At 33.7% G+C, this 27,914-nt stretch overlaps 3 protein-coding genes and 1 non-coding gene across 7 annotated transcripts; 2 read left to right on the forward strand and 2 right to left on the reverse strand.

The window, feature by feature from the left end:
• Window positions 1–244: 244 nt before the first annotated feature.
• Window positions 245–5,062, reverse strand: DWF4 (Cytochrome P450 superfamily protein). The gene is made up of 8 exons (XM_021419117.2): window positions 4,443–5,062; window positions 4,018–4,342; window positions 3,765–3,917; window positions 3,419–3,670; window positions 3,216–3,308; window positions 3,037–3,115; window positions 2,824–2,930; window positions 245–864 (listed from the first exon to the last, which is right to left on the reverse strand). The coding sequence occupies exons 1-8, from the start codon at window positions 4,643–4,645 to the stop codon at window positions 586–588; spliced, it is 1,491 nt and encodes a 496-aa protein (XP_021274792.1). The 5' UTR covers window positions 4,646–5,062; the 3' UTR covers window positions 245–585.
• A 14,581-nt stretch (window positions 5,063–19,643) lies between these two features.
• On the forward strand, window positions 19,644–21,944 carry LOC110409141 (protein LIKE COV 3-like). 2 transcript variants are annotated; one of them, XM_021418396.2, is made up of 6 exons: window positions 19,644–19,829; window positions 20,278–20,330; window positions 20,742–20,851; window positions 20,983–21,111; window positions 21,189–21,413; window positions 21,522–21,944. In XM_021418396.2, the coding sequence occupies exons 1-6, from the start codon at window positions 19,713–19,715 to the stop codon at window positions 21,635–21,637; spliced, it is 750 nt and encodes a 249-aa protein (XP_021274071.1). In that variant the 5' UTR covers window positions 19,644–19,712; the 3' UTR covers window positions 21,638–21,944. The 2 variants fall into 2 exon arrangements, with proteins under 2 accessions (XP_021274071.1, XP_021274070.1); XM_021418395.2 differs by having other exon boundaries at window positions 19,649–19,829; window positions 20,944–21,111; window positions 21,522–21,942.
• On the forward strand, window positions 21,912–21,984 carry TRNAE-UUC (transfer RNA glutamic acid (anticodon UUC)). Its single transcript has one exon. It is a non-coding gene; the product is annotated as a tRNA-Glu (tRNA).
• A 111-nt stretch (window positions 21,985–22,095) lies between these two features.
• Window positions 22,096–27,617, reverse strand: CHR1 (chromatin remodeling 1). 3 transcript variants are annotated; one of them, XM_021418284.1, is made up of 16 exons: window positions 27,482–27,617; window positions 27,198–27,275; window positions 26,538–26,801; window positions 26,366–26,449; window positions 25,602–25,948; window positions 25,325–25,514; window positions 24,966–25,141; window positions 24,458–24,527; window positions 24,186–24,375; window positions 23,899–23,994; window positions 23,717–23,811; window positions 23,508–23,627; window positions 23,163–23,282; window positions 22,967–23,065; window positions 22,763–22,867; window positions 22,096–22,643 (listed from the first exon to the last, which is right to left on the reverse strand). In XM_021418284.1, exons 2-16 carry the CDS (start codon window positions 27,264–27,266, stop codon window positions 22,404–22,406), a joined length of 2,265 nt encoding a protein of 754 aa, XP_021273959.1. In that variant the 5' UTR covers window positions 27,267–27,275; window positions 27,482–27,617; the 3' UTR covers window positions 22,096–22,403. The 3 variants fall into 3 exon arrangements, with proteins under 3 accessions (XP_021273959.1, XP_021273960.1, XP_021273961.1); XM_021418285.2 differs by having other exon boundaries at window positions 27,473–27,591; XM_021418286.2 differs by lacking the exons at window positions 27,198–27,275; window positions 27,482–27,617 and adding an exon at window positions 26,980–27,147.
• Window positions 27,618–27,914: the final 297 nt, after the last annotated feature.

Below are 27,914 nucleotides of genomic sequence, written 5' to 3' on the forward strand. Positions count from 1 at the left end.
GCTTTGTTCATCAAGTCAAACTTTGATATTTGTAAAGTTATAAAAAGCGTACAATTAGTTTCATTTCATTCCAAAATTCTTTCTCTTCAGAGCTATTCAAAATTAGATTTAATAGAAATTCTTACGATAATTTCATTATATATACACACACACAAAGCAAAAGAGAATTGTAAGATATGAAATAATTAGGATATCTTCATTTACCATATATACTTTAAATTTTACTTCAAATAAGCAAACTACATGAAAAGAAAAGCCATAACACATAAATATATATATTTCAATGAATAATAATAATAATAATAATAAATCTCAAATAAAAATTTACAATATTGTGGATGAATATATATATATATATATTAGGTGGTCCTAAAATATATTTTTTTTATCTCTGTTACGTACTTTGATTCTCTTTGTCTTTCCCCTTTTTCTTCATGTGATATTTATATATATATAAACGTCAAACAACTAAAACCGTTGGCAAATACAAAAGCCAACATCGTCTCCCACGCACAGATCAAAGCTAGTAGCTTTGGTGCAATGCCCGAGCGGCTGAGACTGCCAGAAAGGACCCATGTCTCTTTTTTAATTCATATCCGAAGTGTGGCGCTGGACTCTGATGGGTAAGCCTTTGGGGAAGTCGACAAAAGGGAAGGCAAAGGCTTGATCCACATCAGCTAACTCCCATTGGTGGTTGAGGACCAAATGGTGGATGAAGACCGCCATTTCGAGTCTAGCCAGTTCTGACCCCGCGCATAGCCGTGGTCCTCCCCCGAAGGGCAAGAAGTAATTGCTGCTCGACGCGGTGGGCGTCGACGGGCACGAAGACGAAGGAGACGTCCCACAAGTAGTATTATTATTTTGCTGCATCCAAATGAATCAATCGGACGGGAGATAGTGATCAATAATCTAACACAAGCTGTTCAAGAAATAGTAGCACGGGCAGATGCATGCATGAATTAAGACAACGAAAAGTGTCTACTGATTTAACAAATGAAAATTATATCAGAAACTTGTTTTATGACATGGATTTTGTACGTAGACAGAGACGAAGAAACTTAAATTCAAGCTTGATGAAGCATGTGCAAGTAGGGTGTATGCCTCTCTAACTTGAATACATGTTAAATGCACAAAAAAAATTGAGATTTTAACAGTACGACATGCACTATAGCATGTACCTGTCATGATTAATAATGGCATGAAGAAGATTTTTGGTAAGAAAACTTTATGAAAAGGATCTAAATGTACCGAACGTGCATGCATTTGTAGCTAAACTGAAATAATAATATGGGACATGTATACCAAAAAAAAAAAAACTTCTCAATATGGGGACTAGTCATTGTCTCAACTTTAGTAGAATTTGTATGGTTCAGTGCTCTCTTTAACCTTCTCGGTAACCTTTCAGGCATTTTATTGACTAGTAATAACAATTCTTTTTTTTTTTTTTGACCAACCTATGAACTGTGATTCACCCACCAGAAATAAAAAAGGGCACCCCCCTGCACGTGCATGTGAGAACCCCACAGCCACATGGGGGCTTTAATCATCAACTTCAAACCCCCGCACCTCCCCACACGCACGAGAGTAGAGGCCAGACCCCCAAAGCCTGGTCCGGTCCGGTTTTGGTTTTTGAGAGGGGAGGGGAGCGAGGGACCAAACGTCCGTGCAGCACGCGACAAGGGTTCATTGATCATGACAGTTCATGTGATAAGAGGATCCGTTGGATCGTAGCTTGTCTTTCAGATATCTTTCCCCTAAAGCTGATTTTGCGTTATCCTGATGCGACAGTGATCAACGGCTTTGATGGAACTTTGAAAGACCCCACATGGTTTCAATGTTTGCACCAATATTAATTCCTAAAAACATTTGCCACACTGCTACAATGATGAAAAATTTATCCAATTTTTTACTTTTAAAAGAATAAGGGAAAAGAAGAGAGCTTATGGCTCGTGGGTAATGCTATCATTCCCCGAGGAAAGAGAGAGTAGATATCAATGTCCAAGACAATTCATACACCTACGCTCTTCATTATTAGTTGTGACCACTTATCTTGTAACCACAATGATATCTTTATTTGCCTAGTACAAATGTCTCAAATTAATATTTTATAAGTTTTTGAGGACTCCGTATTCCTTTGTTATATATATTTTTTAAAAATATTAAACTCCATTTTTTAAATAAAAATACATATATTGCTTTGGTTCTTTTCTTTATTTTTCTATATTATGGATAGATTAAGATAAAAAACTTTAACTCAAGTGTTTTGTATTAAAACTATTTAAGGATCGGACGAGATATTTATCATGGACATCGAGTCTAAAAATCAAATGCAACCACTGTGTATATATTGTTGACATTATGAACATTTATCTATTTAAAGTCAATTAGGGGAGTATAGAGTTTAGACGCATCTCACCACTTCTCTTCTGTCTTCTTTCAAGACATCGTGATCTCGGTTGCTTACGAGTATAGTGACAAAAATTGACGAGTCAAGACTAAAGGATCAGCAAAGTTTCAGACTCTATCTGCTCTTTTTTTAATTAATTAGATATTTTGAAAATTAATTTGACACTTTTATTTCATTTGGCATCCAAAGAAAACTCTTTGTAGCTCATTGAACGGTACTATTCTAGGATCATTGACAAAAAAACTAGTCTAAACTAGCATACAATCCGAATGAACTCATGTTGGTTCTTGCCTACTAGTACTACCTTGAATAGATAATGAGTTTTTTAGGACTTCAAAATGAAAATGGAAACCATCTGAATAACAGCAAATCAACAACTATTACACAGGCATGATCTGGTAAATAAGTAGACTGACCTGCCATCTCCATGGATTGAAGTGTTGAGGCTGGTCAAAAAGAGAGGGATCCAAGTGCACAGCTGCAATCACTGGGAGCACTTTCCAGCCACATGGAATATCATACCCTTTCCAGCATAAGGAAAAAAAATGGGTTTTCAGTATCAGTTTTGATGCTGTTTGACTAAGCCAGTAAAGTTAATAAAGTAGAAAAGGTTAGTATCTCCAAGTTACCTCCATACCGAACATCTTTGAGAGCCTTTCTATGAAGGAATCTGACAACATTACCGAGCCTAAGCGTCTCATTGATAACCTTTAGAAAGTAAAAACATGGAAAGAAAATCAAAACATGATCTTAATCATAGCAAATGACCCAAAATAGTATAGATTTAAGGTTAATGAAAAGAGCTTACGCATTGTGTGAATTTCATTTTCTTGTAATCATCCCAGTTCAGTTCCATCTCCCCTGACTGCTTCTTGGCTCTGACAATTTCAAGGTGTTCTTCCTGGGTGTTTAAAAATAATAAAAAGAAAATGATGAATCAAAAGGATTTAATTGGATATACGAAAAGGAAAGGTTGCACTGCCTGTTAGATAAGGGTCGGCAGTTGCTTACTCTCAACTGTTGAATAGCCGTGGGACAACCCGGCAGGAAGTAGATGGCTAAAGCTATGGCTACTGATGAAGTTTCATGCCCAGCGAAGAGCAAGCTCAGGATCAAGTCAAGGATTTGCTCTGTCGAAAGGTTTGAATGCTTCAAAACCCATTCAAGAAGATCATCTTCCTCGGGATTTTCTTTTCCCTCCTTCGTTTTCTTTATCCTCTCTTCCATTTTCCTCTCAATAAATTTGAGGATAGTTGATCGAGACTGTCAGAAGCAGAACAACAAAGAAAATTAAACCATCAGATTCATGACCAAAAGAAATATATAGCATATGTGGGTTTAATTTTATAGTTTATACCTGTAAGGCCTTTCTATATGCAGTTCCAGGTAAATTTAAAGGAGCCGAAACAACTCCTTTCATGAAAGTAACATATTCCTTCTTGAGCTGCTCGGTCTCAGGATGTCCAGGATCCATGCTCATAATATTTTTTGCCATCAAATTGAAAGTGAACTGCAGAGCATATTCCTTAAAACATAAGCTAACCACTTTTCTTGGATATATGTTCAAATAAAGAAAGCTAATTTCATAGACTTCCAAGATTTCTTTCTACCTTTTTTGCTTCATCCTGAGCTGAAAATATGCAATCCTCTTTCCAGGTACTCAGAACAAGCAAGGTATGCTTCTCCACTTCTCTCAACAGATGAGTCCTCAGCCTGGCGTTGCTCAAGAAGTTCAGTGATATAATTCTCATGTCTCTGTGCATGTCTCCAACTAGAACCAACATAGACCATTTCCCGAGAATGCCACCAATACTTCTCGGATAGCTGCACTCAAATAATCTTCCTTCGTTCTGTAATATGAACTTATTCAACCCAGCATCTGCGGAGACGATTGTCTTCTCGCCAAACAAATTTGATTTGTAGATGTTCCCATACCTGCATGATAATTGAAACATAGGAAAGAGTTTGATTCTTTAGAAAAAGGCTTTTGCTTCAATTTGCTTTTCATTTTTCTAACAGGGAAAGTTTAATTTACCTTGACATGTGCTGCTGCATGAATTCTCCCACTGATATAGCAGAGTAAGGCTTCAAGTAACCAATTGTTTCACCCACGAAAGGCCACCCCATTCTGCCAGGTGGAAGATTGAATCTTCTTCGCTTTCTCTTGATGAGAATGAAGAACAAAATCAGAGATAAGAAAGAAGGAAGAAACAAGAAAACATGCTCTGAGTCAGGCATGGATACCGACTCTTTCTTCTTCCTCTCTTCTTCTCCTGGTTCCTCCTCCTACTTCCTCTACTCTCTTTTTATATGTGTATATGGGTGAATAATTTGGTTAGCTTTCCAAGAAAGAAATCAGATGTCTACTTTTGTTTTTGAAAAGTAAATTCCGTTTCTGGAGACTTTAAAGTCACTTACGGCAGGTGGTTTTGATGAAAAACCGAACTTAATGGAAAGCTTTGAAGCCAGTAAGCTTACTTTTCATGCTCGATCGAATTTGGATGCTTTCGCTAACCTTTAAGGGAAAAGAGCGGAAAGTGGCAAACGAATTGGCAACACTTAAGAAAATGTTTCCCTTTCACAAATAAAAATTTCAGATTCATGACATTCTTTCTGAGGATCAAAAGGCTTTTTGCTGCATCTGCTTTCTTTATTCTTGATAGGCAATATATAAAGGCAAATAATGGAGCAACTGCTGCCTCTTTTTGTGCTTAAAAATTGAACTCATGGGTCCAAGGACTAATGGAGTAATGGGCAAGTTTTATTTTCGATTTTTAACAATATTTTTACTGTCTTCAGTGATTTTACGTTGGTTTTAACAGAGCAGAAATAAAAATACAAAAATGGAAAGCAGATTGCATGGTCCTTTCCCTTCATTAATTGTTTAATGGCAGCTTCTTTATGCTTAAATCCCACATAGTAGTACTTTATTGGCTTTCGTTTGGCAAAGGTGAACTGGAGCTTCATGCAAACTTGGCAGCAGTCAAGGTCAAACTATATAATTGCGGTCTAGCCCAAAAGGACTGTGAATGGACAGAAGACCAACCAGAAGCGGGCCAAAGTGGATTGGACAGTCAAACAGAGTGAGAGACAGAGAGAGAGAGAGTAAGAGATCAAAGAAACTCAAATATTATCTCTCTTACGTCAGTAGAGTAAAATGTTAATTTAAAATTTAATTTTATATACACATATATAGCTGGTCTAATTTTAAAATAGTAAAACAATTTTTATATTTTTAATTTTCATGTTACGTAAAAATTGGTGATTTTTTTCTTAATCTTCTTAACTCATGTATTTAAATATTTATATTCCAGTATTTGACCTTTTCATCAAATAGCAGAATTTGAATTTTCATGCTTCTAAATAAAAAGAATATTGAGTCTTGTACTACTTAATTTCAATACCATTTTACATCAAAGTATTTAGTTAATGAATTAATGCATGATTTTTCTGTAAAAAAAATAAAGTTCGAATTCCCTTCTCTAAATATAAAAAAACAATCTTATTCTTGTTCATTTAATTAAGTATTATAATATCCAATTTCTTTTACCAAAGGATCCAATCTAATGTCACTTTTATTTTTTTCTTTTAATTAGTTTTTAAAGCAACCATCAAAATGTGTGATTTAATACAAAAGCAAATAATAATATTTGAAAATTTTAAAATTTTGGACTCTATAAATAAATCATAAAATACATGATTTTGCTTCCATTAATTAAAGCAATTATATTTGTATTCGTATTTCCTTAGTGCAATTTATATATATATAATTTATATCAACGTTTGAGATAGTAATACAAAACGAAAGAAACAGTTAAGAAAGTAAGCAAAAATAAGAACCAATTTATGGATTGTAACATATTCGACTGGACATTATCATTTTGAGTTTGGCCTATATTATTAGCATTAATCTTGCCTTTGTCCCCTCCCCTCCTTTACATAATCACCAAAGGAGTCCTTTCACAATCTTCCATTTTTCTTCAACAAATCCTTTTCCGATGATTTATTAAAATTCGGTGACAAGGATTACGGTTGAATTTGGTCCATCAATTAGATAATTTAGATAAGCAAGAAATGACCGGTTAATGTAACATTTACTTTGTTGTTTTCGAAACTTCTGCCGACATCCCTATTACTATGATTGAATATTGCCTCTTGCCAAATATCTTTGTCAATTGACCTTATAATTTTACAATATATGGAATGGTAAATCTCTTTTGCTGTTTCATTTTTGTCTTAGATTCTGAAAAATTGTTCAACCGAATGAAAAAGAATAAAATCATTTCAAAAAGTCCATAAATGTTCAGTAAAATGTTTTAATTACATATGGAAAAGATAAAAAATATTAAAAAATTTATAAAGCTATACAGCCCATCAATTAATTTCTTAATAAAAATAATAATAATCTCGTAGTACAAACTCCTACTTGACATAAAAATTCACAAATAATTAATCACAAGCATCAAGATTTAATTACTTACATAAAACGTTTATGTGCATAAACGTTATGGATTTAGATTTTAAACTTAAAAAAAATTTCACCTCTTAAAAAGGAAAAGAAAGTCAATACTTTTTCAACCACTTAATGTATTGTTATTATGATTTTTAATACTCGAATATGTCTCGTTTATATATTGTGGATTTTTTTTCTTTGATGAATTAATTATGGACTTCATGTATCATAAAATAATATTAATAATTATTAGATTGAAAATTATTGATCAAAATTTTACGTATGTATTGAAACGTGAAAGGCATTTTAATTATTTTTAAAGTTTTTATAGAGGGATTCTAGCTAGGTGGGAGGCGGCTGGTTTTCGAAAATTGTGGTTGGTCAAAGAAAAGTACGTGATCTTAGTATTATATATATATATATATATAAAGTAATGCATTATTAATATTCGTTCAACTTTAAATTTTGTTTCGGTTAATTTTCTTGCATGCAGCACAATAATCGTGGCATCAACATAAAGCGTTGGATTGCAAAAGCATTACTTGTTCAACTAATTGATTGATGATTATGACTGCTAGCTGCTAATTACCGCCATTATTGATTCTCATTTTCTCATATGAGCTGTTCTAATCATGAAGAAATCTAGGACGTGCAACAAAGCAAAGACCCCACCATCACTATGCAAATATATATATATATATATATATAGTGAAATGACATTTAACTTTATTCAAGGTTGTACACTTTCTCTCTTTTTCTCGTCATTCCGTCCTATTAAGGTTATAGTTTTGATAATAAAATTTTGCAAAAAATTTTAAAACGTACGTTTAAATTTTAGGACAGATTTTGATATCATATTAATTTTTTTTAAAACAGATATTTAATTTAAAATTCATCGTTAACAAATGAAATTTTTTTATTATATTTATATATTTAAAATATTTTTAGTTTAATTGATATGAGATTTTAATTATCACTACTCTATATAGTATATATGGAGGTAATGAGAAATAAATTTAAAATGTTAATTAATGCAAGACACACATAAATGTTTATATTAAAGCTTTTAAATTTCACGAATTAAAATTCTTATACACGTGGATTGTAAAGTCAAACCAAGAAAAGAGAGTTTAGTAGTGATGTATGCTTTAATCTGAATCCAGGCATGAGCATTATTGGTGTTCACGTGAAAGCTCATTCCTGCCAACTTATCTGAGCAAAACTTCTCTCAAAAATGAAAAAAAAAAAAAAAGCCACACCCTTTTAAGAAGGAGTAGTTTTGGTTTTGTGCAGGCAAACACAACGACAAACACCAAATCCAGCCTTGATGTTAGCCTACAAATCCTAAAGTGTACTTACCGTATCCAAGTATGTTAAAGAAGGGAGGAAGAAAAAAAAAAGAGAAAAGAAAAACATATGCTTTAATAACGTAAGTAAGTACTGTACAATTATTATCAATTAATAAAGAGGAAAAAAAAAGAGAGAATGAATTCTGGAGAGGGACACGTGGTCCAATAGGAGAGAGATGTTACGTGCAAAAACGAAGATGATTAAGGGAAAACAAAAGGGAAGGGGCAAAAGGCGGAAAAGAAATATATATACGGCACTGGCATTTAAGCAAACCGCTCGTGCGGGTAAGCAAACCAACTTGTGGTGCCAATGATTGCAGGCGAGTGCATGAGCGGGGACGGGGTATCGGACGCGTGGCGAAGGGTACACGTGTGGGTGAAAAGACGTGTGGCCCGGGCAATTTTAAATGCCCACTAACCTTGCGCTTTGGAGCCGGTAGGCTGTGGGGTCGCGGCCCTTTACAGCCTGATTTGATTTAGACTTAATAGCAAATTTCTGCAGGAAACCCCCTCGAAAGTCTTGGCGAAAGGGATCCTTCTATTAGAAGCAAACAAAATATTAGAGAGAAAATATTTGTCCTTAATTGGTTAAATTGAAAATATTTCTGTACATATAAATATAATTAAAAATTTCATTAAATGAGTATTTAATTTACAATTAATTAATAATAACTGAAAATATTTTTATTATATTTATAAACTCAAATATTTTTATAATATTTATCACCATTGTGATAAAAATAACCTCAAAATTTCACCATTATTTTTTAAAAATCTTTTATTTTAACTTTTTATCGATAATGTTGGCCAATCGATGTTACATTGACATGGGTAGACATAATTTTTTTTACTGTAAATTTTCAAGTTTCCTGCATTATTTGATATATCGAGGAGTTTTTCATTTTTTTTCATGGTTACTGGAGGACAGAATTTCAAATTGGATCGTTTTAACCAAATGCTTTGGTTTCTTTAAACGTATTAGATTTGAATTTTAGAATTATGAAAAATATATATCTTTCATTGCATTTTTAAAAAAAATTAATGAGTATTTTGGATATTATAAAAAAATTTCCACGATGAGAGAAGAGCTTTGTCCCCCAATAGGCATACGTGACAAGTTAGGCTTAGACAGAACACAAATAAATTTGCATGTTATTTATATTTTTGATTAATTATGTAATAAAAATTTAGAATTCTTTTTACTAGAACCCATAGTCTATAAAAAAAAAAAGGAAAAAATGTATATTTCGAATTTGGACAATTAAGCTAAGTTACAATATTTTGAAGCCAAGTTCTTTTTAAAGTGTCTGATCAAAGAGAATGAACAAAAAATACCCATAGATTACGTTTTTTTTAACTCGAGAAAAAAAGATAATTAGATAATAAATCAATGAAACATGATATATTTAAAGGTAGTTGATGCGATTTTCCCTATAATATTTATCGTTATTTTATTATTTTTTAGAGTTATTAATTAACATTTAATGCGATACTTTGTGTAAATTTATTCTAAAATAATTATTTATTTAATTTTAAAAATTAATTGGTAATAAACAAAAAGATTTTATTATATTTAAATTTTTAAGATATTTCGAGTTTAACAAATTTTTTAATTACCACTCTAATATTCTCTTTCATGTGTAGAGACAATAGATTTATCATGTAACAAAGAGGATGGGAGAGATAATATGATATCATATTAGATTTTTAAAATAAATATTTAATTTAAAATTAATTAGCAATATGCATAAATGTAGAGAGATATTTTTTATATTTCACTGAGATATTAAGATATAAGAAAACATGTGCTCAACTTAATAGGTGAACTTTTTTTTTTGTAGTTTATGAAAAGTGTTATATGATCGTGGGTGTTTTTCTAATAATAAATAAGGAATATTTTCTAACAACTACAAACTTCTATTAGTATCATAATTTGATGAACAAATAGGCATATACATAATCTCGTCAAATTAATGCATTTCATGTGTAACATGTGTTGATGATTGTGATGTTCCTTTCCTGTGTAAGTTCAACGGAACTAATTATGATAGATTATTTTTTTTAAAACAAGCTAGCGTAAAAATTTTGAATTAGAAACTATTTTCATTTATCAACCACCAAAAAGTCCAATTCAAATGAATTGCTTGTGAACATTTTCTTTCGGTTTTTCAAAAAGAGATTTGGATTTGATCTATTGGTGCAAAAATACATAATTATTGTGAAATTGATGTATTTCACATGTAACATGAACCGATGTTCGTTATTTTCTTATATAAGTTCAATGGAATTAATTATTTGTCTTGAAAAACTAGTTAGTGTTGAAATTTTTTCATATGGAACTCGTGTCCAAATTTTTTCTTTTCCAACTACTAAAAAGTAAAATTCAAGTTTATTATTTGTTTTTTTAAAGTAATTTTGAAAGATCATCAAATCAAGTTTTTTTTAATGATACATAAAATTTACGCATATATCATTAAATCAGATATTTAAATACAAGTAAAATTGCCGACATATTAGGATCCAAAATCAAAAGACTAATTCATGCAAAGGCTAACAACCTTGTTATCCTCCTCCCTCATTGTTGTGTACGTATGCACTTATCCACCAACCATCGTCTTTAGATTCCAAATTCCAATCAAGCTGTAACAGCGAGACAGGAGACTTCCCATCACTTATTTGGACCAAACTAAGGTAATGCCAAAAGGAAGGAAAGAGATAGAGCTTGAGCTGCACGATCTTAGTTTAAAGTCACTGTTGACCGAATTTTGTGATACTTCCAAAAGATAGATGCCACCGTCTATCTCTATCATGAAGGAAGAAAAACAAAAGGAAAGAAACAAGAATCTCTACGCTTTAGAAAAAAATTTAGACCAACTTTTTACTTTCTGTGTAAGTTATTTGATCTATAGCTTTCCCATACCTATACAATCCATGTATCTTTGAGGAGAGAATTTTTGGACGAGCACAAAAACGATAAAAAGAAGAAGATTTGGGGTCCCACTTGCCCATTCGCCAAGCAGGAGCACAGCGTTTCAACCCTCCATCATCCATCATGATTGTGAGAAACAGGAGGAGGGGCATCAATGATTGCTCACGCGCGGTGGTGGAGCAAACAAAACGTGGCCGCACAATGCTCAAGGAATTTTTTGAAAGGATAATCAAAATGATGACGTTTTGGGTCTCCTCCTGCCCTTTGCCTTGCTTTGCTGTAATTACCCAACCAAACTGAGAAGCCTTTTTTGTTGATTTCTTCCTCTTGGTTTTTGTTAAGGCTGTGAGTTTTGAAGGAGGGCTAAGGCAAGTGCAAAATCCTTGATTGTTTTCTTGGTTTACTGGCCAGAGAGATTTGTTTTGTTTGGAAGGGCCATGGTGATATGATAAAGGAAAACATTTTCTTTTTTTTGAAAGATTTGATTATTCAAAATGCTTAGATTATTTACTAATGACAACGCATGTAGCTTCAAAAGGCGTGTTTGAGAAATTAACAATGCTCCTTGTCCACTTTGCCTTTGCCTCCCTTTACATTTAAACTTACTAGCTTGAAGGCTTAAACAGTAAAAAGTGTTTCGAATTATGTTAATTTTATGCAATTAAGGCTTTTTTTTTATTGTACTCCACAACAAATTCGCATTGTTTTGGTTTGTACTCATGTAAGTACTTAATTAAAAAAAAATTAAAAATCGTTCACTTTAATATTAATTAACATTTTCTGTTCATGTGATAATTGATAGAATTATATTAATTATCACACTATCATAATTATATTATCAACTCATATTATATGTCATATAAATAAATATTAAGTCGAATTGTGTAGGTACAATTTTTTTTTGTAAAAAAGTGTGTAGGTACAAATTAAAAGATAATGACTTGATTGGGTACAATAAAAAATATAAATTTAATTGTATAAATTAACATAATTTAAGAATAGATAGTTGGATAACAAGTAAATTAGAATAATCATTATTATATTATTAAATGGACAAGGAAAAAGACAGTACTTGTCTACATGATAGAAAGTAGAAGCTGTGAAATTGACTCGTAAATATCAGGAGATAATGCTTTGACCACTTTGGATGGAAAAAAGTTGGAGAATATGAGGATTGAGGAATAGTAACACAAACGTGATTCATACAATGGATCAATTAAAGCACCAAAGTCATTCCCAGGCCTACAAAATTATATGTGACAACAAGTCAAAAAGCAGAGAGAGGGTTTTTGATTTCTGACCCTTCAGCTTGAAGACAGAGCTTGACTCTTTTTCTCAGTACCAAAGCACTTAAAACAGGATTCTAAATGAAAAAAAAAAAGAAAAAAAAAAAGAAAGTGCTCATTGAGGGGGAAATGGGATGAAGCCAAGGCTTTTTTGGCTTTAAGTCTGGAAAACGAAATTTGGGTTCACTAGCCCTTTTGCTTTCGGCTCAGTTGAAATCCCCAATTGATGGTTAAACGGTTGAGATTCATTGCAGCAACTGAAGTATAATTGCTTCTGGCGAAGGCACCATCAGCAGCAGCATTAATCAAATTATGCTTAATCAATAATTAGGATAACAATAATTAAAGTTTAGCACGATGGGGTTTAGGCAAAGATAAAAAATTGTATTGATTGGCCGAGAATTTCGGCCTTTTGAGGGAGTATATTGCCTCATCTTATCAGTAGAAAAGCTTATGGCAACTAAAGCCTTTTGTTTATTGATGAAAACTTAGTTTAAAGTGGTGAACTGACCTCAAATTATTGATTTATTATGATAGATAAATCATATATCCATATCACCATCAAAAAATCTGATAGTGCATTGAATACAGCATTTAAATTTATATTTCATAAACTTTATAAATATACATTTGTAATGAATCAAATGTTATCACATTGTTAATAAATAAAATTAAAAAATAAAATTTTTTAAAAATATTTATTTTGGTTTATTTTTTTTAAAATTTTTTACTTTTACATATTTTTAAAGTGACAGTCTTTGATTAAATGATAATGGAACAGTGTATTAAACATAAATCCATATTTAAGACGTTCCTTCAAAACGTACACACCATTCTTTCCTTTCTTCGGATAAACTGATGAATCTTTAATCTGCAGATGAGATGCACAGAACTTTGTTGAAAGTAAAAGCTAAATGTCTAGCAGGAATAGGCCTACCTTGCGGTCAGCCATGCCGAGTGGATATAGAGCAAATTATCCTATAGCTTTTGCCTAAAGAGTATACAGGGATACGTCGCTCTTTAGTTTCCTTCATGGGCGGTAAAGTCCAAACAGGGTATATATCCATTATAAGTAGACTCAAAGAGTCTACCCTTCGTTTCACACCTTTTCTCCGGATTAAACTCCTACTGCCTTGAGATTTCTTTCACAATAGGCAAAAGCACATCATTCTATGTTTTCATGCCAAATAGCATGTTTCATAAAGGTACTTTGCAGGGTTGCAGGGCCACTACTCTCCTTTTCCTTTTCATTTTTCCATCAACAGAAGAAATGCATGCCATGCACCAGTATTAGCATCATAGATTGCTTAGTACCATCAATAGGATCATAGTAAGCTAGAAATCCAGCACCATGAAAGAAAAAGGAAACCCAAAACTCTCAGTTTAATCACATATTTGTAGCTCCCATCTGCTTCAAATCTAACAAAGAAATCCCAGACAGATGAAATGGAATTTGAATGGAATGAATCAGAAATCAAATTCTAAGTAATAGCTACTGAGTTTAGAGAGTTCAAACAGTATTGTTATTATAACCAGACAAAGGGCTTTAACCATGAAACCAAAGAAAACTTAAAATCATTGGATACAACAATAATTAAATGTCAGCATTGTTCTTACCCAAGTAGCAGACAAAAAAAGAAGCCACCCCCAACATTCCTTTATAATGCATGTGTAGGAGGGCCATCTACTCATTAATTAACAGCAATCATTCCAATTCTTGTCACCCATTACCATCAATTTTATTCTCTTACTTTTCTCCTTTGCTCATGATCACCAGTACCTTGAGGCCGTATTTAAGGTGAACAGAACAAAATGGTCCCCGAGTGGACCATGACAGTATGGATGTTTTCTAACTGAAAATAACACAAACAAGCAAAAGGATACAGTTACTCTGTACTTGCTAAGTTTGCCAATATCAGTTCTAATATTCCATCAATCTCAACTGTGAAGCAAGAAGACTTAAATTCCGTATATCATAAACTAAATCACAACAAACAGTTAAGGACTTTAATTTGTGTATTAGGAGGAAACCAACAAGTTTATAAATCTTATGCTAGATACTTGATAAGAAGTTACTCATCAAGGAATTTAAGTATATTGCATCATATACCACTTACCAATGTTAAATTTCTGTCTACCTCCCTTGCCAATGCAATCTATAAATGATTTTTTTTTTGTTTTTTTAATGTTCTATCTCTCTGTCTGTCTCCTTCTCTCTCTCTTGTTCTCATTTTATAGGAATATTGTTGTTGTTTTGTTGTACAAAGAACATTAAATAATTAAATTTCCGGCACCCCAAAATTCTACAGACAACTGATCGTATAAATGACTGGCAGCTGTCTCTTGGCTGAACTGTGAAGTGTTACAGGTTGAAAGCGTCTGGCAAATTACCATGGGGTTTCTGTATGGTTTTATGAAGAAAACTGAACAAGAAACTGTACCATCTACCTTAAAAGAAGATAGGCAACAGTTTTCACTGACCAAGATCGATTCCCAAGCTGTGCCAATGTGCCCACATATGTTAAGCTGGGTAGTAAGCCATCCATGGGCAAGCGTATCAATTAAAGTCCTTTCAGTTCCAGAAAAGGCTCACATAGACAAGGGTAACAGAAATTTTCTCTCCCTCTTCTTGACCAGAGCCTGCCTACAACTTCTCAAGCGTATGGGAAGGACAACACCAAGACATATAGTAATACAAGAAAGCCAGAAGTGCCTAAAATAAAGGGAAAAATAGGCTGATATCACCAGCAAAATAAATGCAAAGGCCCAAAAAATAGCCACAGCTACATCAGCACTGCATAAAGTCAACAGAATCTCATCAAGAACATGTAAAAATTTAATTTACAACAGAAGCATGCAAGAGATATCCTAAAAAGAGACATGATATATTAAAATGTTAGTGACAGGAATTTTTGCCTGAATAACATGAACCACTTTTTGTAGGGATGAGAAGGACTGTACTATACTTTCACAACCATGATGACATCCAAGGGAAGACTACAGGAGCAGGAAAGAGCAAGGAATTGTATGTTTCAGCCCATTGGAAGATGAACAGTAGCCTATGACTAGAAAACAAGAAAAACCATCAAGGTAGAACCATGTTTCAACAGCAACCTAAGCCTTAGCTATAGCAATTAAGATGATCCCTGTTGTCAAACTAATTGTTGCCCCACATCTAGAATTTGCAAACTGCTATATTCACTCCTGATAAATTTGACTCGTAACAATCTAGAAGGTCTAATATTGTTCAGTTGTTTGTCCCTAGCAAAAGTGGTGAAACCTAATCAAGAGATGCGTCTCTATCAATGAGTAAAAACTCTTATCATCAGCCAAGGAAACACATATGCTTAATGATGATAATAATCTTCCATCTGTAAAATTTGAACTGTGGATATTTCCAGAGTTCCTACTGGATACAGAATAGTGAGCTACGGGAAGTTTTGGATTCTGAAGCAAAGTTAGTATTCACAATCAGGAGGTCTTATACCAGCAGAAACTTTGATTGTCACAGCTTGAGTCTTAGCCAGTTAAATGCATTACTTCAGTTTCAACCATGAGTGATACCTCATGCCTAAGCTAAGGTATCCAGAGAAAATGGGTGTCTGAGTAACTATACGTCAAAGACCTTGATTTCAATTAAAAATTAAAAGAAGTTCAAATCTCTCCAATTACCACCATCATCAGGAGCCTTTGGCAGCTTAATTGGTTCTCCCAATGGCACACTTCAGAATCATCCCTCAAATTGTCAAAGTGTAGTAATATAGTAGTATGGTACTCTCCAGTTAAAGCAATTTCAGTCAATGATCAAGTTTGATCATCATCAGAAAGCTTCAATAAAATTTCAATCAAAGGCAGACTGGTAAGGTGAGGCGTTATACTATTCAAGGCCTTATTACCCAGCCAGAGTTGGGACCAAAAGTGAGCTCAACATAGCTTTTTACCCCCAAAGTAATTGTTACACCTTTTCAGTAGTAAACAAAATTGCCAAATATTGATTTTCTATCATATAAACAATGGGGCCTGAAAAATGACCTATGTCATAACCAAATCAGTCTCATACAACAATGTAGACATCCAAAGTTTACTAACAACAGTAGAATTCCTCGTCAAAAGGAAATCAGACAATTGAGACTAAGCAATAATAGACCTTACTGTTTTGACTCAGATAAACTTCAGGAGGAGAAAGACAATTATGAATGACTTATAGTCTCTGTTCAATTGCATAGAACCTATCAATATACATTTACACAACAATGATTCTTCAAAAATAATAAATGAAAAGCTTGGAGAAAATACGAAGGACTACCTTACTACTTCACAAGATATTAATGCTTGATTGCTGAATGACTAGAACCTAGAAGTAGGAACAAATCCTGTTTGTTTTCTTTCATGTGACATCCTGCACCTTTTGGATAGCTTCTATTTTGAGTGTTAAGAGGAAATTTTAAGTTACCCTAGCTGGAAACTATAACTGGAAGAATTTGACAACCCTAACTCCTCAAAAGTTAAAGCTCTTCTTAGAATTAAAGTAATTAACTTGTATACCATTCTTTGGTTGCTTTATAAGTAAACTATTTCAATTTCAGTACTGAATTGAATGCTGCCACTTCCACAAGATCGATTCCACTTCAAATACCGGACAAACCTTGGGATAAACAGTAAAAATTTCAAATGAGATTCAATAATTTGCTACAAGCTACAAGCGACACCAATGTGCACTCAAAGAACATCCTTCATTCTCAATCAGACTTAAAGAAAACACAAGCGAAGTCACAGTTTTCTACAAGCTTAAATGCTTGCATGATCCAATTGCTGCATAGGCCAGTATAATTTTCCCGCCAATTATATATCTTGGAAGCTTAACGTGCAAAATTTCTCATTTTGTTGACTTAATAGTTAATACCAGCAAAAACGATCATTGGAAATTGGAACACTACCGAATTTCCAAAATGTAAAATTTCCACTCGTTCCCCACGATTCAACATTAAAAAAAAAAAATTAGCAGTTTTCATCGAATCTAGACCTCTCAGTTTTTATTAAGAGTGGCTTTGATATGATCAGAGAATCAAATTCCTTCCTTTTTCAACAAAAAAAAAAAGAAAAATTCATCTTTCTGATTACAAGTCGATCAAATAAGCAATCATACACAAAAACATGCAATGAAAAATGCTAGATTTAAACGTCAAATATTAAACAAAATAGCAAATAAATGGAAATCAAAAAAGGGAAAAAAAAACCGCACCAGGAAGTGATATGGGGTGTGGGAGAGAAGAAGATAAGAGCAGGGAACTTGTTTTGAGATCGGATCTGGTAATCTCTGAGTTGCTCTACGAGTTTAGACCGAGTTATCATTTCTCGAAACCGGAGATCTTTCTTCTCCGATCTTTTAACCAAACGGTTTTCCGGCTCTCTCCTAACAAATTTGTGATAGTAAAAGCTCGAACGAGAACGTTATTTTCTGTTTGTTTTTCCTGTTTTATAGCTGGAAATTTGAATTGGATAATTCGTTGTGATCGATGTGATAAATTGAACCAAATGAAAGGAAAGAGGGAAGAGGCCAAGACTTGCTACAGTGAATTTTTTCGCTGATTTTGGTGGGGAGGGTAACTGTTTTTTTTTTTTTCTGATTCGGATATCGAAAGTTCCGGGTAACCCGGATGCTGCCCGGGTGGATCATTCATTTGATCCCTCTCCTAAAACGGTAAAACCAAAGCTCCTATGTGGAGTTTTTTTTTTTTTATTATTATTTCTCTTAAAGTTTAAAGACAAAATTGATTAATCAACAGTGCATAAATGTGACTAATTACACTCCACTTTAAAAAATAAAAATAATTTTAAGTTCAAATTATCTAGTCTCATATTAAGTGATACTTCCTTGGTCTTTTTCTTTTCTTTGTTTTTTAATTTTTATAAAGATTAAGATAAAAGATATGATTTTAACATGTTTTTTATTAAATTGTAAATTTTTTATAATATAAATATTCAATACTTTTTAATATAAAAACTAAAAAATATATAAAAAGTAAGAATATTATAGGTCTAAAAAAGAAATATGTCTAAAAAAGAAAAAAAAACTTTTATTTTGAAACTTTAAAAGAATATAAACAAATAAAAAGAGACATAGGGAGTAAATTGTTGATAAAACTAGGCTAACAAATATCATGATTTTATAATAATTTAATAATATTATTAATCGAGTTCGTGTAAAATATAAATATTAAATTTTATAATCGAATTTAAATACAAATATTGAATATTACTATTTTATTATTCCAATAATTGCCTTTAAATTGTATTTGGTTTTACTTTCAATACGATCCAACCCACTTTCAGAAAAGCTTTCTTAGTCTTTACATAGTGAAATGTCATTTTCTTTTTCCTATTATGTTTATTTTAATAAAAAATTAAATTATAAATTTAGTCTTTATACTTTATCAATGTGGTAGATTTAACCCGTGTATAATAATTTGTTAAAATAAATCTCTATATTTTTTAAAATTAACAATATTAATCTAATCGTTAATAGTATTAAAATGTTACTACTGTTTATGTTGATATGAGATTTTTTTATTGATTTGATGTTGAATATAATGATGTGTTAATAATGATTTGATATTTTTATCTGTTTCACAATTGTTTTTCACTGTTTTAAATTATAGAGTACAAAAATTCTATTATTCTTTGTCTCACAACATTTTTGACTTAAATCTCAAAAATCTATTCATATTTTTAATATGTTTATTTTTTGATCTTTTTTAAAACCATTAACTTATATTGGATAATTTTAAGTCCATACTTATAAATTTCACATCAAAACTTGATTACATCGTAGCAACATTATTATTACAGCATTCGTTAAATATCATTTTATTATTATAATATCATTAAATTTATTATTTTATTAATAAAAAACGTCATGTTAATACAGTCAAACATCATATCAATATAGATAATAAAAAATTTTAATATTTTAGACTAATATATTAATTTTAAAAAATTTATAAATTATTATATAAAAACTAAATTTACTATTATGATAAAAAATGGAGATTAATTGCATGATTTCACTATGACAAAGGGAAAAAGGTAACGCACTCGTGCAACATGAAGGGGGTCGGCTCCTTTCAACACTGACGCATAATAATGACCAGAATGGTGACGTTAATGGGCTCTAACAGAACCAAAACGAAAAGCCCAGTCCCATTGATCGCCATCTCGAGTTCGTTGCTTCAAAAAGCGGGCAACACAGAGTTCGTTAATCTGCACCTGAACTCTAGAAGAAAAAGAAATGGAGACGAGAGAAGAGGAATTGAATTTGATTCCAGTAGCAGTTGTAGACAACCGTGAGAATGGAGGCGAATCTGTTTGTTCATCGGCTTCGATTTCTCATTCTTCTAGCAAAGAGGTTTTCCTTTGTGTTTCTTTTTTTCCTCTGAATTTGCTACTCCTGTATTTCTTCTACTCGTTTGCTTTCTGATCAAATGCTTCAAAGAGATTCTTGATATCGATAAACATGCCGATTCCAACGTTATCTTCTAAACATCTTCATGGAGGTTAAGCTGATATTGGCAGCCAAGCCATCTGGTTTACTCGTGATCCTTTCAGTATCTCTGTTTCTTCTCCTTCAATTTGAATAACGTAGAATTTTTTCTACGGTTGGATCACCAAGATATATCCTAACGGATGGGAGCATCTTGCTTTACCTGGTTCAGAAGCAAAGTTGATAAGCAATGAATTCTCTAGAAGATTTTGCTACCAAAATAAGATGAAGAGACTGTAGAGTAACAAATCAGATCAAAAGAGTTGAAATTGTCGAGATGTGCAGTAATGTTTCGTGTAATTCTTCTGTGCAGGCATTTTACAAAGTCATCCGTAGCTGGGCTTCGAAGAAGTTCATGACAGGATGGTTAGCTTTTTCTGCTTTTTAAATGATAATGTTGTTTCTGATTATCTCATTTCAAACTACAGTATGTTTGAAACATCTAGCAAGCTTCATCCTAATCCCATATATATAAAATTTGGTTTTGTGTAAATCCTTAATTTCTGCAAGTTTCTACTCCTTTTGGCTAGGCCTGAAAGTTACTTTTGTGATCATACTCCATTTTCCAGAATCTTGTCCTGATGTAAAGCCAGTAAACTTAACTAGATAGCTAGCTAGATACAAGGGCAAGGTTCTAAATCTGCCCTTCTCTTGGGAAAATTACCAAGGGTAGCTGGTCAACTTGGATTGAAATCCATTACCCTCTAATTCCTTTCTGATAATCTTGGATTTGAGCAAGGTCTATATAGTTGACTCATATCTGACATTGCTTTGCAGCGTCATTTTACTTCCTATAGCAATTACATTCTACATCACTTGGTGGTTCATTCATTTTGTGGATGGATTCTTCTCCCCAATATATAAGCATCTTGGGATCAATATCTTTGGTTTGCACATTGCTCATCTCTTTTCATTCCTTTCACGGGTTTAATGTACTTTCTGGCTAATTAATCAATTAATTCCTACAACTAATCCATAGGGCTTGGATTTGTGACCTCTATCACATTCATCTTCATAGTTGGTGTGTTCATGTCCTCATGGTTGGGAGCATCTGTTCTTGGCTTGGGAGAATGGTTGATCAAGAAGATGCCGCTCATTAGCTACATTTACTCCGCTTCAAAGCAAATAAGTGCAGCAATATCGCCGGGTAAGCACAAGCAGTTGTTTCCAGTTTCAGCATTTCGGATCCTTACACTCTTAAACGGCAGCATCAATTTTTTCCAGATCAGAATTCCCACGCCTTCAAGGAAGTGGCTATCATTAGGCATCCAAGGGTCGGAGAATATGCATTCGGCTTTATCACTTCCACAGTTATTCTTCATGGGAGCTCAGGCTCAGAGGAACTTAGCTGTGTTTACGTTCCCTCCAACCACCTCTATATTGGAGACATATTTCTCATAAGCTCAAAAGATATTATAAGGCCTAACCTCTCTGTTCGAGAAGGAATTGGTAAGATCTTCAGGCCAATATATCCCAAAAAGAAAAACAGGGGAACCGGTGACTATTTTCTGTTGGGGGCAACGATGTAATCTAGTTCTTTATCTTCCTTTGATGTAGAAATTGTTATCTCTGGTGGCATGTCCGTACCTCAGACCTTGGCCACAATGGATGCACAAGCCGTTCATATAGCTGGACTCGAAACTTTCGACAAGCCGCAAGTTAACAGCTGCTAACTGCTGGCAATCCTATGATCCATCTTCTGGTTGTTTTGCATGTACAAGAGATTCAACTTTTGCCTGGCTGAGCTGATTGATTCAAGGTCTACCATAAACAAAGAATAAGTTTTAGGGAAGAAGTTTCAAGTGTCTGCATGAACCTTGTATTTTCGTTATAATAGCCTAGGAGTGCACATACATGAACCTTATATTTTGTAAATTAGTGTGATTGATAATTAAATCTTGTCATCAGAATCCAATAAGTATAAAATCTGATCAACATCATCAGTCCTCCGTTGTCGTCCAGCGGTTTAGGATATCTGGCTTTCACCCAGGAGACCCGGGTTCGATTCCCGGCAACGGAATACTTTTTTTATATATATATAAAATGCCAACCAAGATTTTGGCAATTCCATTTTTTACCACATGCATAATTAATTAAAAAAAAAACGTAAGTCCAATATGATAGCAGGACAAGAGCTTGCAACAGATTTCCTAAATCAATAATCAGAAGGACCACTGATCCATACATAGGAATTCACCTCAAAAGGACCATTGGCTTAATTCTAAGTTTCAGGTTGTTAACAATTGATTAATCAGTAATCAACTTACCAGTTTCTGTCATACCTATTCCTACTGATCATGCGCACCCCCATTTACAGAAATCAGCTCAAAAGAATCGAGAGCTTTTTTCTTTAGAGAAATTTTTCAGCTCAACCAAAAAAACCAAAAGTGGTACAACTTAGCACCCCCAATATGAAAAAGCCTCTGGGGTGTTTAAGTGTCAACTGTTGAGAGTTGAAAGCATGCCGCCAGAGCCAGTTGGCAGCACCACCTCCCAACCTGGACCTTTGAGGGGAACTGCATCAGCAGAGGCGGCCTTAGCCTTCTCTCCATCATCGGATTCAGTAACAAGGTCCCTGCGATCCAGCAGTCTCTCCAGATCCTCATCACTGATATCTGTCTGTATCATCTTGTCTTCTGCAGTTTCTTCATCTCGGAGTAGTGCCAGTAGATCCTCTTCCTGAAATTTTTACTCTCAAAATCAGTCTACAACACAACAATAATCTTCATAAGGACAGGAAATCCATGGAAAAACCTATATCAAGTAGTTAGAGAAATGGAAGAGATGATGGCACAAACCTCCCATAGGTTGTTGTCTGGTTTTCGTTCTTGATGAAACTGCCCTTTTCCAATCACCACATGCTCAAGCTTCAACTTGCTATAAGCTCTTTTTAAAACGTGACACTGTTAAAACACACTTGTTTCAGTTTCTTCTCAATTTCAATGCCTGAAGAAAACTTGCAGAATAGTCCTGAGATAAAAAAAAAAATCCAAGTGCTATACCTCAACAGAATGTGCTGTTGCAAGTCTGTAAACATGAACAGGTTTGGTTTGTCCAATCCGATGACATCTATCCATGGCTTGCAAATCCATTTGTGGATTCTGCAATTGACATGAAACATAATGAATAACTTTAATCACCATTAACATATAAGGGCAATATAAAACGAATACAAGAGGAATGAGAACAACTTAATACCCAGTCACTATCATAGAGTATACAGGTATCTGCTGCAGTCAGGTTGATACCCAAGCCACCAGCCCTTGTGCTGAGAATAAATATCCTACAATTGCTGTTCTCATCATTGAACTCCATGATCTATTTTGCATAAAAGAAAAAGGGCAATAAAATGTAGCTGGTCAATAGATACAAGTAATAGGAAAACTGATACCGCAACATGCAGCATGAAGCACATTCACAGGGGATCGTGATAAAAATGATTACAAACCAATGGACTTCTTTCTATATGAAGACCAAACAATTTCTGTGCATACCTTGTACTTGTTACAATGAATAAACAAAATTTAGGCACTTAGGACATACCTGTCTTCTCCTTTCATCTAACTTCACACTACCATCTATCCTACAAACTTTAAATCCCTTTTCACTAAAATAGTAATCCATTATATCCAGAATCATAGTCCACTGACTGAAGATGAGAACCTGTTAACAAAGGTCAGGGGGAATAAGCAGGCAGCTTTTTACTTTTAAGCAATGGGAGAATATAAAAACTAAGAATGCTTATAACGTACTTTGTGTTTGCGCTCAAATAACCGAGCCAACAACCTGTCCAGCAAACGGAATTTTCCACACTGTTCAACTATCTGTTCTACAGGTGGATATAAAACTGTCACACAAACAAGAAAACACTGTAAATGGAGCTGCTGAGCATTCTTTCAGAGCAAATTTTCGAGCATTAAAACAAGGAAGGTACATGATCCATCAAAGGCAGACTCTAGGAGATCAGGATGGTTGCAATTCTTCCGAAGCTGAATCATCAAATTGTTAAGCTTCCTTTTTACACCACGTCCTGCAATATAGCAATCTCAATTATCATAAGAAACTTGACTGAATACAATGTAGAATGCTTGTAATTAAGATTTTGAATTCATCTATCCATGGAGCCAGAAAATTTTTTAATATCACTCTTTATGCCTTTTTCTCTCTCTTCAAATTAAAACATTAATAATGCAGCTTCTACAATCAAATCTGATCTAATACCTGAGTCAACTTTCTCTCTTAGATGGGTTTCTAAAGTTTGATTAAGCAAATGATCCTGGAAATTCTTCTGATGCTCAGTCAAGGAAGCATATAATATGATCTCCTTTTTACGAGGGAGCATCTGCTCAACATCAGACTTCATTCTTCGAAGAAGAAAGGGGCGCAATATAGCATGGAGTTTAGCTACCACCTGCAGGTATAAAACCCCCAAGAATTATACTTTGTAAAATGTTGTTTTGGAGGAGGGGGCAGGAAAACAGTCAGATACACACTTGATTCCTTCTCTTCTCTTCCATTTCTTCCTTTGACACCGCACCATTGATTTTTCCCGAAAAATCAAACCTGAATGTTTAAACCATGCATCAATGAAATAGCAGTAAGACAAGACAGCAAAAATTCATCAAAAAAGAATAAAAAAAAGCACATTCATGAAATTTTCCCATCAAAGAATAAAATATCTGTAAAAGGATTACCATAACATGCTTTCAAGAAAAAATCAATGAACTAAGGGGCCAGCAAAGCATTTCCAAAAACCTTGTTTTCCAAGTATTCAATAGTACTAGAGAAGCAAGATTTTTGTGATATGCACTCAGATTAACATTAAAAATCAATGTAGTAAGCTAACTGAGAACTTCTGGAAGTGTAAGCCCATGATTATGAATGTCACATAGCAATTTTACTGGAATTGGAACCTTAGGATTATAAATAATAAGCAAATTTATGAGTTAGTAACAGATATTAAACTTGAGGTTTGATTAAGGAAAGATTAAGCATACCTACCATGACTCAAATTCTTCATGAGACTGAAAAATATCAGGCAAAATGAAATTCAACAATGACCATAGCTCTGCCAAATTGTTCTGCAGAGGTGTTCCAGTTAAGAGGAGCTTATTGCCAACATGCAAGTGCTTCAATTCCTTCACTAGTTTGCAGTTAAAGTTTTTCAGTCTGTGCCCCTTTAATAAAAGAAGATAAAAGTTAAGAGTATATAATTTGCCCATCCTCAACTTTCAAGCTTTCACACACACACACACACACACACACACACACACACACATATAAATATATATATATATATATATATAAGTACAGCCAGAAGAGTTAGCCAGGCCATGGACAATTTAGGGCAAAATACCAACCTCATCAACCACAACATATTTCCACTCATAATGCCTCAAACATTTCTTCGCATCACACATTGCCATCTCATAAGAAGTAACAACTATTGGAAACTTGGGGCCAATTACTTTAGGCATGTGCTTCCGACGAATCTCATCCCTTTCTTTCTTGTTTCCATGATAAATAATTGCATTCATCGAAGGTGCAAACCTATTTAAAACAGGGAGGGAAAGAGAAGAATTAAGATATGAAATTCAATTTTATGCTTGTTTACATGAAAGTTATGAATGATTTTACCTTGCAATCTCATTCATCCAATTAGAAAGAGTAGAGAGAGGAGCGATAATTAAATAGGGTCCATCCATCCCATTTCCTTTCAAATGTGCAAGAAAAGCAATTGTTTGAATTGTCTTTCCAAGACCCATCTGATCAGCAAGGATCCCATTCAGCCCATTTTGCCATAAGGAGATCAACCACTTCACTCCTTTTAGCTGATAGGACTTCAATTTTCCACCAGTCAACAATGGTACAAGTTCTCTCTGCTCTTTCTCAATTTTTTCTTCCTCAGTCAGGTTTACATCTTCGGTTTTCTCAGCCTCTTTAGATCTTGTAAGCATTGCTGCAACTGCCCTCTTGGCCTTCCTCTGGAAAAAGAAATCACAAAACAATAATGGCTTAATAGATTCCAATGATTCCAATTAAATTAGAAGGATCACATTGCTATCAACAGATAAAAAAAAAATAAAAACTGCATACAAGGTTCTCAGGAAAACAGTTATCATACAAATTATTGTATAAACCAAACCGCCATACAGTAAACAGGAGCATTGAACAGTTTGCATGTTGTTGAATACTCCTTATGATACAGGACTTGCCAAGCTATGATTGACGAAGAAATTAAGGATACCAAATATCAAGTCAAAATACAACAGATATACAACCCAGCAAGTAAGAAAATAACATCATTAATTCTGTGAAATTGATCAGTACATTATAGCACATTTATAACATATCGAAGGCATTCCACATTGACAGGGAAAATAAAGCAGAAAGACCATTACATTGTTGTACTGGTTAGCAGCTCTTCTTTTTGAACCTCGACCTCTCTTTTTCTGAGCAGCTTCAGCTTCTGGCTCGGCTCCAATCTACCAATATTATTAACAGCTAATCAGAACTAAGCAAACCATTTTAAAGCATAAAAATCCATGTGAAAGAAAGGTGAGAGAGGAATACAAATGTAATGTCTTCCATCTTTTCAAGCAAAAACTCTGAGTACATCTGCGTTTGGGTCAAGAGCTCATCCAATCTAGTAAACTGAGTGTCATTCAAGTGCACTGCCTCTTCAGGCTCCTCTTGTTTTGTCTCCTCTTTCAACCGAGCTTCCATTAGCTTTTCTTCCTCCTGGACCATAGACCCCGATAAAAGAGAAGAATCCCCGTTTTTGGCATCCAGAATTGTTTCCTCCTCCAACTTGATGCTTTCTTCTTCGCACTTCTCCTTCATTTTATAAGAAAAACAAAATCATATAAAAACCAAGAAGAAACGTTTAACATCAATCTGCGATGAATATAGCGAGGGCAACATGTTCATCTTAAACAACTGTAAGTTAAATCTGAAATAAACTCCATGCTTATGTCAATGCAAACACACTTGCCTACTGAATCAGAACATTTACCATCATTACCAACAGTATTGTCATTTCATTTTCCTCACATTCCAAGCTTTATTTCATTTCAGCTTTCCTTTCCTCTCTCGCTTTTAAGCTTCCAAACATAACTCGTTACAAATTTACCTTTCATTTTCCTTCATTATCTCAAGAAAACCAAATAGAAACAGGGAATATAGCATTAAAACCTGAAAATAAAAGGAGATAACAGTATAGCAAAAACAAACCTCGTCTTCAAGAACTGAAGTCGGTGATTCAGCTGAAGCGTCATTTTCCTTTCCTTTATCGGCCCCCATTTTCAAACCCTAAAAGTCCGTACATAAAAAAAATTTAAAAAAGAGAGAGAATGAAACAAAAAAAAAATCAAATTCTATGAGATTAAAACAGATGAAATAAAGCTTTAGTTTCATTCAAATCCAGAAACCGCCCTAGGGTTTCGATCATTGAACGGAAAGTAATGCGATTCAAATAAGTAAGGCACGAAACGTATAAAACAACGAACCAGACATACAGTAAAAGGAGCTTCGACTGTGAAACCGGACAGAACCGTAAGCGTCTCTTAAAAGAGAAACAGAGCAGAGCAAAGCAGAGAAAATGGAGGTCTGAAATAATAAATTTTTGACAGCAGTGGAGCACTTAAATTAAAAAATAAAATTTTATTTAATTTTAATTTAATTAATTATTTTCTTAATAAACTGTCTGAGAGGGTTTGGGCGGGAAAATGAAAGTTAACAAATGCCCCTAAATGGTGCTATTTATTGCACACGTTTGTAGTCCTTCTCAGATTCTAAGTAGGGGTATATTTGTAAATGAGTAATTCTGCTGGGACCTGCAGTATGTGGCCTTCACAGGTTGATCATGGGTTCCCAGATTTGGGGCATGCTTTGTCTCGTCCACTATGTTTTTTTTTTCTTTTTTTTTCAATTTCGAGAAATGCGTTTGGG

Source organism: Theobroma umbraticum, unplaced genomic scaffold (genome assembly GCF_002168275.2).
Source record: "Theobroma umbraticum cultivar Fairchild unplaced genomic scaffold, ASM216827v3 scaffold_44.0, whole genome shotgun sequence".
Lineage (NCBI taxonomy): Eukaryota > Viridiplantae > Streptophyta > Magnoliopsida > Malvales > Malvaceae > Theobroma > Theobroma umbraticum.

What these genes read in the sequence shown, in the direction of transcription:
- DWF4 (XM_021419117.2), bottom strand. Translation starts at nt 4,645, where the DNA reads ATGCCTGACTCAGAGCATGTTTTCTTGTTTCTTCCTTCTTTCTTATCT. An exon ending in CTCAGGATGAAGCAAAAAAG is followed by an intron (nt 3,918 to 4,017) that starts GTAGAAAGAAAT and finishes TATGCTCTGCAG; the next exon opens with TTCACTTTCAATTTGATGGC. An exon ending in TCAATCCATGGAGATGGCAG is followed by an intron (nt 865 to 2,823) that starts GTCAGTCTACTT and finishes ATTTGGATGCAG; the next exon opens with CAAAATAATAATACTACTTG.
- LOC110409141 (XM_021418395.2), top strand. Translation starts at nt 19,713, where the DNA reads ATGGAGACGAGAGAAGAGGAATTGAATTTGATTCCAGTAGCAGTTGTA. An exon ending in CTCATTCTTCTAGCAAAGAG is followed by an intron (nt 19,830 to 20,277) that starts GTTTTCCTTTGT and finishes TCTTCTGTGCAG; the next exon opens with GCATTTTACAAAGTCATCCG. An exon ending in AAGTGCAGCAATATCGCCGG is followed by an intron (nt 21,112 to 21,188) that starts GTAAGCACAAGC and finishes AATTTTTTCCAG; the next exon opens with ATCAGAATTCCCACGCCTTC.
- CHR1 (XM_021418284.1), bottom strand. Translation starts at nt 27,266, where the DNA reads ATGGGGGCCGATAAAGGAAAGGAAAATGACGCTTCAGCTGAATCACCG. An exon ending in TAGATGAAAGGAGAAGACAG is followed by an intron (nt 23,283 to 23,507) that starts GTATGTCCTAAG and finishes TATGCAAAATAG; the next exon opens with ATCATGGAGTTCAATGATGA. An exon ending in CAGACAACAACCTATGGGAG is followed by an intron (nt 22,644 to 22,762) that starts GTTTGTGCCATC and finishes TAAAAATTTCAG; the next exon opens with GAAGAGGATCTACTGGCACT.